Source organism: Pseudopodoces humilis, chromosome 13 (genome assembly GCF_049639895.1).
Source record: "Pseudopodoces humilis isolate 2021_Gansu_Grassland_sample_001 chromosome 13, ASM4963989v1, whole genome shotgun sequence".
In the NCBI taxonomy this organism is placed as follows: domain Eukaryota; kingdom Metazoa; phylum Chordata; class Aves; order Passeriformes; family Paridae; genus Pseudopodoces; species Pseudopodoces humilis.
Genome location: NC_142212.1, coordinates 8,958,617 through 8,970,644, shown reverse-complemented (window position 1 = coordinate 8,970,644; position 12,028 = coordinate 8,958,617). Strand labels below are relative to the sequence as shown.

Genomic DNA, 12,028 nt, shown 5'->3' with positions numbered 1-12,028 from the left:
AATTTTGTTCTTCTTGCGTCTGATTAGAACCTGTTTAAGTTAATCCTTCTTTTTAGAGACTAGAGAAACAATCAACTCCTGATCACTTTTCTCAAGGAAGTATCTATTAACAGCTTTTCTACAAGTTCCCCACATTACCAAAACTGAGTTTAAGAATTACACTTAACAATACCGACTCCATGACTCTACAGTAAGCAACTCTGGCTATGTAAGAGAGGCAGAGACATTTGGTCTCAATCTTCCTTGGGAACACAACAGTGCTTTCCAGACTGTGAAGAGCAGCTTCTCCTCCATAAAAAAATGTGATATAAAGAAAACAGACTTCATCCAACCACCAAATCATGAGCTACCCTTGGGTCCCACAGAACGTGAAGTATTAAATTACACAAGACCTGTTAGTCTGTCAACCTGTACCTGGAAATTAACCACCTTAACATCAATGGTTTTGTTCCAAAGCCATGTTTCAGGTGCCACAAAGTAAAAAGTCAACTTACCTTCAAATATACAGTATAATACTACATTACTTCTCTACCTTCAATGTCACTCAAAATATTAAACTAGGTAAAAACAGACTTTGTTATCTCTTCATCTTTATAGCAAGTCTGAAAATAGCATGTGTCTGAATAAGGCATAAACCGGCAAATTACTGAATTACCTTGTCAACAGGACTTGGTAATGGAGCATGGATAACACTAAAAAATAAAAAAAAAGTGGACACAAAATGCGTAAATGTTGTACTTGGACATTCTTATCAAAACTATAACACCATACATTTTTACTATTTACTATATTCTTACTTGGACATGAAATTATATGGAAAATCTTGTACAGTAATTTACTTTTACTTCTCACAAGGAAGCAGATACCCTAAAGCTTCACACAATTTATGGATGCTAATGATAAAAGGATATTTAAATAAGCAATAAACCCCACAAAACCGTTGAAAATGAAAGGTGACTAAAATTATGCCATTTGTGATTAGCACTCAGTGCAAACAAAATGCTAAAGTTTTTGGTTTCTAATGCTCATAGAAGATTTCTCAAAAATGGGCATATACACAGAAAATGCTGCCAATATTCATCTGAGTTTCCATTAACTTCACTTTAGTCAAGTCTATGTGCAGTTAAAAGAGCCAAAATAATAATCACAAATAAAGAGGGCAGGAGAATTTTCTTATTCGCTTTCTTTTCCTCTATATTCTTCTAATACCCATTTCAGCAGAGTAAACCACAGTCAGAAAAGCTCAACTATATAAGAATATTTTTCTTCTTTCAGAGAACTTCTTTATTCTTCATAGCTGTCTTAATTACTCAAAACAACAAGCAAATGAGGTTTTCTTTTTCTCATAATGCCTGCAAAAGAACCATGCACTCAATTACTCTCTTTGCAGGATCACAGGAAAAGAAATTGCTCCTATGATGATTTTAAACATAATATCCATTCAATCCTCATCATACAGTAGCTGAATTTTGGTACATGTGAATACATGTTCTTACTCTGATCGCAATCGAGCTTCCATTCCATCTGGAAGGAACAGTTTGATTGTGGAGACTATACATCCATGGGTAACTGAAAAGAAACAAATACTAAGTCATCATGCTCCATTAAGTTCAGTGCTTAAGGTTATAGTAACCAAACAAACTGTCTTAAGAAACCTTGAGACAGGCAAAGAGGAGGAGGCATGAACACCTTCAAGCACAAGGGCCTGGGTCTGCCTTCTCAGACCTCCTCTGGACACAGGAAACTTTGTCATTATAGACTTGAAGAGGTTATGCTGTGTAGTCAGTCCTGGCTGTGGAGCAGTGTCCAGTTCCAATTCTTTTATGTGCAGCAATACTTGAAACTTGTCTTTACTACACTAATTAAAAAAGTGAATGTTTTGATCATAAAGTGAGTGAAGAGGAATGCATCTCACCTGTACGAGGTAATGGGAATGCAGAGATATAAACAAAATAATGAGCTGCCTTTTCAAGCTATGCTTGAGAAGCATATCCAGGAACTTAAAAGGTAACATGTCCAATTTGTGTCACTGACACTTGTTTCAAGATCTGGAACTTGCCAAGCAACTATTATTTAGAAACAAGGATCGAAAAGGAAATGCAGAAGAAGTGTGTAGGAACCACTGAGAAGTACATCCTTTTGAACACCATGAGCAGCATTATTCAATACAACACATTTCTATTTTGGGGTGCTTGTAGTGCACATCTACTGCATAGCCCTACACTAGTGGCCTTTCATTTCAGAAGAGGTAAACTTGCTCCTTGAGGACTTAATTCAAGATTTTTTCAACTCAAGAAAGATCCTAAGGAATAAGAGGAAGAAATGCAGTATTGGATTCTTACATCAGGTTCAAACTTTCTACACAATGTTTCAAAAAATGTTACTGATACCATTTTCAATCCCTTTGTGAACAGTCAAATTACCTGTCTCCCTTAGCTGATTTTTTTCACCCTGTATGGTTCTACAAACTGGGAAGTAAAAATTATTTCCAGATACACGGAAAGATAGCTGTACATTGTTCCCAAAACACTACTACAAGTGAGATGTATGTGAGTGCATGGTCACATATCATGTACCGCCACACCTCCAGCACCCACTAACATGCAGAGACAAATCGCTGCTCTCTTTTCTCAGTTATTAATACCAGAAAAACAGTTAATCTGGCTTTGAAAAAAAAGGGCAATGGGCGTTTTAGGACACTGGTAATACTCTAGGGAAATGAGACAGGTCTTTAAGGAAGCTACCTCAATAGAATCTAAAAATACAGGAGAAATGATCCAACCAAGACAAGTTGGTTTTAACCTTTATTTAGCTAATGCTTTTGAGATGTATTCTCCTGGCTAGAGCATCTTGTTTTGTCAAGCTGACCTGATATTCGATTTACATGCCAGATTAAACTGCAGGGTTTGGGGTCTTTATTTATAATGGAATAAATCCAGTTTGCAAAAACGTTTTAAAAATACATTATCAATATTAGCTGTACCAAGTAATACACAGCTTTCATAATGTAAAATTCTTTCTTTAAGAGGAAATCAGTGATTTTAATAAAAAACATTAGGATACCTCACATTAAATACCAACAGACAGGTTTATCTTTGGGTCACATATCAGGTAGGTTTGCTGTAAGATTAAATAATACCCAAGTTTTTCTGCCAACAGCTAGACTGACAAAAATCTCCTAAAGTCTGCAGAAGCTTTATTAGTGTCAAATTAAGATATAATGGGCATCTAGCAAAAGGTCTCAGACAGTGACTGGAAACATTTTGACAAACTTATAAAATTAAAACAATAAGAAAGGAAACAATATCCAAACTCTGCAGTCTGACCTTTAGCTATCACTTAATTGCAGTTGGAAAAATAAGGAGAAAGCTTGAGGTAAAGCAACACAGAAAACACAAATACAGTACTGAGTGCACGGAACAGCAGCAATAGTTGAAATTCAGGTCTGTGGTATTTCTTCTGAGGAATTAACAAGAAGAGGCAGTAAAGCACCCCCTGGTTTCCCAACGGAGCTGTGGCACCCCCTGTTCCCACATCTCACCCCGCTCTCCATCCCACTCACCTCCGGCCGCTCCGCGGGGCCGCCGCTCCTGCCCTGGCACCGGCACAGCCGCCACTGCGCAGCGCCGCCGCCAGGGGGCGCGCCGCCGCCAGCCACCGCGCGCGCCGAGCCGGCCCCGCCCCGCGCGAGCCCCACAGGCCCCGCTCCCTGCACATCCAGCGCTCCCTGCACATCCACTGCTCTGTCCGTATCCACTGCTCCCTGCACATCCACTGCTCTGTCCGTATCCACTGCTCCCTGCACATCCACTGCTCTGTCCGTATCCACTGCTCCCTGCACATCCACTGCTCTGTCCGTATCCACTGCTCCCTGCACATCCACTGCTCTGTCCGTATCCACTGCTCCCTGCACATCCACTGCTCTGTCCGTATCCACTGCTCCCTGCACATCCACTGCTCTGCCCAAAACCACTGCTCCCTGTACATCCACTGCTCTGTCCGTATCCACTGCTCCCTGCACATCCACTGCTCTGTCCGTATCCACTGCTCCCTGCACATCCACTGCTCTGTCCGTATCCACTGCTCCCTGCACATCCACTGCTCTGTGTCCATAACCACTGCTCCCTGCACATCCACTGCTCTGCCCAAAACCACTGCTCCCTGTACATCCACTGCTCTGCCCGTATCCACTGCTCTGTCCATATCCACCGATCCACTGCTCCCTCCACTTCCAGCGCTCTGTGTACATTCACCAATCCATCGCTCCCTGCACATCCAGTGCTCCCTCCATGGCATGAAAAAGCTGCCTCACATCCAGAATGCTCCCCACGGAGTAAAACTGTGCTCCTGCTCCATAATTCAGTCATAATTCAGAACTTGCTGGTCCCCTCCAAAACACAGAGCTGCCCCATATTTCACAGCCCCAAAACCCCTGAGACCTGTCCTGAACCCCGACAGATTCTGCTGCACTAGAGCACAATGGGAACACAGAAGTAATTTGTTTGTCTCAGTTTTTGCTTCCTAGAGAGACAATTTGCCAATGATGCTTTCGTTTTTATTTTCACTCAATGTGGTACCCAGCCCTGAGAAGCCCCCCACACCCCTTGGGTGCAGCACACACTGGGCTCCCCACTTGCATGACCTCCCTCAAACATCCCATGACAGAACAGATACATGAGAGCTCCAAACCTGACCAGAAAAAAGTGCATAAAATGCATTTGAATTAAATTACATTGGTATTATTTGACCCTGCTTTGCAATGCTGCTGCTGCTTCTCATGCAGGTAAGTATCACCAGTTAACCTGCAATGCTCTGGCACCAAGTGGGAAATTTAGAAAGTGCTAAAAGAATATAAACCACATTAACACAAAAAAAGCACAGTGGGATGTTAATAGGTAAGTGATGTATTAATGAGGGGGAAATGGCCAGGCCTCTGTGCTTGTCAGTAACATAGCAAGTGGACAAATAAGGAAGCAAGAGGGGCGCAAACACTTCTCCAGGACCTGTTACTGACTTTGGCTCAGCAGCAGGAAACTGAGGAATTGGTGCTCATACCTGATAACCTGAAAAATCACACACTGAACATGCCACTACTTTAATGAACCTAATCCAGATCACATTTGCAAGAAAATTACTTAGTAAAACACATCCTGAACAATAAAATAAATGTATTCTAGCAACACTGACAAAATTCAGAATTTACATGGGCAACTACACCTGTTCTGTCCTGTCATTACCTTACAATTACACACAGCAGATTGCTGAAATGTCTTGTGCAAGTAAGGCATTATGGAAATACCAGAGTGCTTTTAAAGGGAATCACCAATTCAAAAACTACTTTCCTGTTTCATTACTAGATTAGATTAGCAGTAGCATCTAAGATTACTGAAGCGAACTGGTGAAAACCCCATGCTTACACGCATTCCAACTGCATTCATAGGTAAACACCCTGTGATGATAAAATCTTCATTCTCTGCTTTAGGGAGCAGGGAGGGAGGAAAGCAAACTTGTATCCTCTTACTCATTAGCGAGCTCAACACATTCATGAGTAACATGAGCAAGGCTTCCATGTTCAAAGCCAGAGAAAAGGACAAGCAAGGCTGCATAATCTGATCACTCATTACACAAATGCCAAGTCACCAGCATTTGTGTAATGTATCGTGCTTTGTAAAACTAACATAAAACCACAGCAAACAACTACTACTGGCAAAAATTCATGGCAAGAATTTGCTTACTATGAACTTTCCACAAGTATTTCCAAGAACTAACTGCAATGTGCTGATAAAAATAAGTCAAGTCCAATTTTTCTTCCAACTAAATCTTATAATAAAAATTGTTTTAGTCTAAAAACACTTGAAGAAATTCAGCTTCTCTTAGCAAGGACAGCATCTCGTCAAATTAATAGCTCCAAGTCCATTAGATGCAGTGCATTCCTTTTATTTGTTCCATGTATATGCTAGTATTCATAAATGTTTGCAATCACCTCACATGGAAACACCTTAAATAACTCCCAGGCAATTTCAGCTAGGCATCCTGGAGTTGAATCTTTGCAACATAATTTTTGAGAAGAGTAAAACTATGTGATGAGACCTCCACTACAAAAAATCACTCAAAAATCCTACAGCTCCAAAAGCTCTTTGTGACAAAATACCACCACCACATTACTTAATGTTTTCTTTAAAGACATTCATTAACCCTCCTCTGATACTTCAGATCTGAGAATTACAACCCTGTCTGGCTAAAGACAAAATTCCTGAGTAACACAGCAGGTGCTATCTTTATGTTTTGTTCACTTAATGCACTTCAGGAAATTCTCCTGTTGTACTATGTTTTGGTTTGTTGGGCTTCAGGGGCTTGGTTTACAAGAGGTTTGCTTTGATGGACATTTCATTTATTTGCTTTTTTTAAAAAACTTTATCATCAGCCTTCCAATTTTATATTATTCTTTCATTCTTTTCTAATACACTTCTCTTTAAGGATAAGCTCTATGAAGGTCTTGTTCAGAAAAGCAGTAAAGGGGTGATGGCAGTTGACATTTTATTGCCAAATCTGTGTTACTGAGTAGGTAGGATTCTACAGAACATGGCCAGAAGTTCAATGCTCACAGAAAGCAGCAGACCCATTAAGGAACTTTAAAAAGTCTTGACAAAACTGATTACAATATGATAATCCCCATACATACCAGTCTCCAGAAAGATAGAGAAATGGTTCCTGAAATACCACAATTTCAAAAGAGATGAGATAAAGGCTGCATTTTAATTAATACAGATACAGAGCTACTGCCATAATACATTTCCTGAGCATGCATACTGGGAAGAAGACAGCAAGAAAAATAAATCAAACAAAAATGCCTTCACCTCATTTGTCAGCTAGCACCTTTTCTCTATTGTCATTTTAAAAGTATCTGCAGAAATCAAAACCAGTAGTCATCACAAAGAAACAGTGGGTATTCTGAAAAGAATTAAGTTAACCTGTTTCAAACCTATGGTGACTACTTGACCAAGAAATTCAGGTTCATACTTCTGCCACACTATTAGCTGAAACCTTAGGGTTCAAGGGGCTTGAAAGAAAGGTAATTACAATTATAATAATAAAGTCCAAATACAAAAAAGCCCAATACCTCATTGTGCTTGTGTTGCATTTTTATAATTGCTACTGTCAATTTAAGTGAGGCAATAGATGAACATGTGGCCCCCCAGGTGAGCCTCCTTGTCTAGACCTACACTTCCCCTGAAAAAAATCACAGCCAGGGAAGAATGTAGGCCATGGAAACAACCCAGTAACGTCCATCTCAGGGCATGGGGGTAGAAATAGAATCTGTGTTTTCAGCAGACAAGTTTCTTGGTCAGGTACCACATGGACACAGGGATCACTGCCAGCACAAAGGAGGGAAGAAGTAACAAAAAACCAAACAAATTTGTTTTCTTACAATGGGAATGTCATTTAGTTTTAAAGACTGGATTGTAATAAGATATTCTAAAAAAATATACTTGAAAAGAAACCAAAAAATGATCCATACCCTTACCTTTCCGCGTGTTCTCCGTCACATCTACACCGAACTGGATGATGTCACCTGACATAATTTCACATGGTGGGCTTTCCTCAGATCCTCTACTCAGTCTCTGACTATTAATAAAGGTACCATTACTACTTTTAGTGTCTTGAAGATAGAACTGTTAAAAAGAAACAAAAAAACCCCAGTAAAATATCTGGAAAAGTAAGCCAAGAAACACAAGCTACAAGTAAACTCTAAACACCCTCATCAGGATGCATCACCTTCCCATTATCAAAAAGTATTTATATTTGATTTTGAGTTGAGGTTTCATTGAATTCTAGCACATACACTATAAAAATAATTGCTACAAAGCCTGCCTGAACTACTGCCTGCAGTAGAGGATCACATATCATTAGCAGTAACAGCTTTTGCTACATACATGTAACAATTCATATTTAAGTTAGTCAACATATAAAAATTCTAGCTGCTCATACATTTAAGGTAACAGTATTGCATGACAAACATGCAGCAGGGAAAGCTAGTACTGAAAGCACAAGGAAAACCTCTGGCAGAAGACAGAATTCAGGAACTGCAATAAAAGAATTCAGGAATTGCATTAAAAGACCATGGTGAAACTTTAAACCAACAGGATGCTTTTACTTCTCAGCAATACTAGTTCACATAATTTAATTTCAAGATTTCAAGTACTTTTGTAAATATCCATCTGCAGAGTTAATTAAATGTTAATAGCAACTTACTGAATCTGAAACTGCTTTTATGACACAAGACTTGTAGTCAAAACTGCTGCATCTGAGAAGAGGTTACAAATGAATCACCTAGCAGAAGACCAAAGTGATTTGCTATGACCTGAGCAGTGACAGAAAAAAGAGGGGACCAGAATGTTACTGTCAGCCAGGTGTAACTACTGGAATGAGTCAATCTCACTACTCCAAATAACAATAGCTACTACAGGAATCTGCTGGAATGGTAGAAATTGCTGGCGTCCTGCACTCAAAGAATCTCAAGTCCCAAAGAAGGCGTAAGGTTGGGGGGAAAAGGTGTATTCCCATCTTTTTCTTATAAAAGTAATTGACCTTTTTTTCAGCATTGCATGCAAAATTTTCCATGCTTTTAATTGCCTCTATTATCACACACCTCAAAAAACCCTGATACATAGCTCAAAAACACGTTGTTGAGGGGAAAGATGAGTTCTAAATGGAGTGAGAACACAGCACCAGGGATCCTCAGATCTTGTACTGGAAAATGACACCCAGTGTATGATATGGATCTTACATGGCATAACACAGTGGCCCTAAGCAGAGCTGGAATTCCATTGTACCAGCACACAGGACTCAGTAATGAAGTGGAATGCCAGCACATGAAAGCTCAGGTAGGTGTTTGAAATGAAATGCACTATGTGAAAAGAAAGACTTCCCTTCCCCCAACAGATACACCTTAGATGTTCAATTGAAGGAAAAGAAAACAGTCATCAGTCATAAGCTGATAAAGATGAAGGTAAACATAAATTATGGATAGATCAAGAAATTATGACTGCATTCACTATATTAGCAATACAACCCACTCTACTCTAAATAATACTCTCCATATTATGAAATACTATCTATTAACATAATAGTATATAATACAGTTTTTATAAGTTATATGCTTAAAAGCCAATCAAATTAATTAGCTTGTTAATTTAATAGTCTGAAAGTACTGAACCCTCTCATAGTTCAGTATTGAGGTAATTATTTCTTGCTTCCTGTTTGTTTTGAATTAGCTTTCTTAATTTGAAAATACTTCTGTTATGAAAAAGTGAGTCACGGGCAAGGAGAAACAAACATGCTTCTGCTTATTTGCTCTTCCCCACCCTTTACTTCTCTGTGCATATCTGCCTTTTATACCTCCCAAAGTTTAGATTAATCATTGCCCCTTGTAACCACATTTTTGCAGAATCTGCAAATGGGACTTAGACAAGATAGCACAAGGAAATACAGGATAGTGACCACAGGAGAAGACGTGCAACAGAGCATCAGTCATACAAAACTTAAAAAATTATCAGCAGACACAAAATTCAAATTGAAAAAGGATATTTGTAAACAAATGTCTACAGAAAATACACATTACATTTAATATTATGTAAATTATGTCTGCTTAAGTGCATTCTACTTCATTGTATTACGTAAATTTTAGAAAAATGAAGCTCTTCAAGTCTTTTCATCCTGTTTGTAAACACTGTTCTCCCTGCATCTAATAAAGAAGCAATACCAGACACATGTTAATAGGTGATGTCTAAGGATGGGAAAATTCACCGCCTTCAAACCTTGCTATAAAGGATTCAGTCATCTTGAACACAGCCATTCCTCAAGAATCCACTGAGCCAGACCCTTTCAGGTAGCAAATTCAAATGTTACTTCCATGCTGGTTTTCACTAGTTCAAATGATCTTTCTCAAAGGTCAATCTCTCCAGCCCTTTTGCATAATTACTAAAGCTATCTTCAGGAAATAAAATCAAGTGCAAACCCTGAAACAAATGTGTCTATACATTAACTAGTACTTGGGGCAGTATACTGGTTTTTAATGTACTATTTAATTACGTGGTAAGCACAGAAGGTTCTCTAATTCCCAAACCAACGCCTTTTACACAGCAGCTGTGTAACTCAGCACCTTCTGTGAATCCAGCACCATTTATCCTTCCTGCTCCCAGTGCAGCCTGAGCTCAGACAGCAGTGCCAGCTCATGGAGCAGTGATGAATGCTGCCCTTCCCAGCTCTCACTGCTGATGAATCCTGCCCTTCCCAGCTCTCACTGCTGATGAATCCTGCCCTTCCCAGCTCTCACTGCTGAGACGTGCCACCACCTCCTCACCTGGAGGACCTGGACTGGCTCAGGTCCTTGTTTAGTCACTGCAAACCAGTTTCGAGCTGATGCAAGGTACACAAGGAGATGTTTAAGCCAGGGCTGCCAGAAAAAATGGCAGCATTTCCTGGCCTAATTATACTTGCTTTTATAATTCACTCCTCAGAGAAAAGTCCCAGCCCTTTTGTACCTCATATTTATAAGTCCAATGTAGAGCAGAGATGGCAGCTCATGCACATTCAAAACAACCCAGCTTCTGAGGACTGTTAAAGTATTACCACATCCTTAATTCACTGGATACCTGTATATATTGCTCAAATGCTGTTTTCCCACCCCTTAAAAAACACAAGGCAACACAAAAGTATTCAAGAAACTTAGGCTCCATTATCCTAACACCTCAGACAAAAAAAACAAAACATTCCTAGCCTGTATTTCTTCTTTAGTAAATTATTGTTTATATCCCCTCCAACCTACAAGCCATTAATAAGATCAGTTAATTGAAGACATCTTACCAAGCTGCTTCTACAAAATTTGTGAAGATTTCTAAACTAATAATTCTAGTAATAAATTAAAAATAAATAAATAAATAAAATTAATAATAAATTCTAAACTAATTGCAGTTCATCAGTACACAAACTTCTCCAGTACAGTTCATCTTCCTTAGAAACTATTTTATGGAAGTTTCAAAAAGCTACAGATTTCTGTTTCCCTGTTTTGCAAGGAATTGTGTGCTTATTTCACAAACTTAATATTTATAATATTTCAAGGTACTGTTAGTTTTGCAAATGGAACAAAGGTACCTCCTCTGCTCTGACCTATGGTGCATAAAAATCACATTCCTTGTTCTAGGTCAATGACTCACTCAGAAGAGCATCAACAACAACCTGCTAAATCAGTTCATGTGTTATTTTCATAACACACATAACACTACGATTTTCCCCCATAAAAAATTCCCATTATCTTCTGATTAGAGAAGTAGAAGATTCTTCTATAGTGATCTCAAACCATAATACATCAAAATTAAGCACATAAAGATGTTAATTCTAACTGATATTAGGAAGTTGCAAATCCTATACTTCAGGACAGATTTTAACCTACCTTATGAAATGTGGGTAAACTCTTTTCTTCAAAGTAACAAAACGAACTAGCAATAACAAACCCATTCTGTTTAATGATCACTATTGTAACATATTCCAGGAGGCAGGCTGAAGAGAACTCCTTCCTTAATTAGCCTGATAAGTGAGAAATGCATGAAGTGTTTTCTTTCCCAAGCCATATGCAGGCTTGATACACTTCTGAAGGATCTCAGAGAAGACAAAATATGGGCTCAGAGGTGTAGAGAAAATCTTGAAAAGAAAGTAGCACACTTCTTCAGTGACTTGATTACCTGGATTTAATTACAGTAGAACTACAGGAACAAACAACTGACCAGCTTTTTAATACTTCTAATATTTACTATTACTATGTACAGCCATCCTTTGCCATTTTAAGAGCACATTACTGCTACTCCATCTAACGCAGCTTGAAACTGGAGCTCAGGACAATCATTCTGAGAACTACAGTGAGGAGAATTGCTGGAAATATGAGGCAGTTCATCCACAGAGATGTGAGATTCAGTATGTGGAGAGGAACAACTTCTAAGTCAAAAAATGCAGGAAGAAGAAACTGTCACAT

At 38.9% G+C, this 12,028-nt stretch overlaps 1 protein-coding gene across 30 annotated transcripts in view; it reads right to left on the bottom strand.

Annotated features, from left to right (window-relative positions):
- The window catches only part of SLMAP (sarcolemma associated protein), an 80,972-nt gene that overhangs the window by 40,304 nt on the left and 28,640 nt on the right, over positions 1-12,028 (bottom strand). For 16 of the 30 annotated variants that reach the window (XM_005522094.3, XM_088062061.1, XM_088062066.1 and 13 more), the window contains exons 2-4: positions 7,526-7,673; positions 1,497-1,569; positions 656-692 (exon numbers count right to left, since the gene is read on the bottom strand). In XM_005522094.3, the coding sequence (XP_005522151.1) occupies positions 656-692; positions 1,497-1,569; positions 7,526-7,673 (258 nt within the window). Of the gene's footprint in view, positions 1-655; positions 693-1,496; positions 1,570-7,519; positions 7,674-12,028 lie in introns of all 30 variants that reach the window. The other 14 variants (XM_014251597.2, XM_014251598.2, XM_014251592.2 and 11 more) reach the window with 1 other exon arrangement.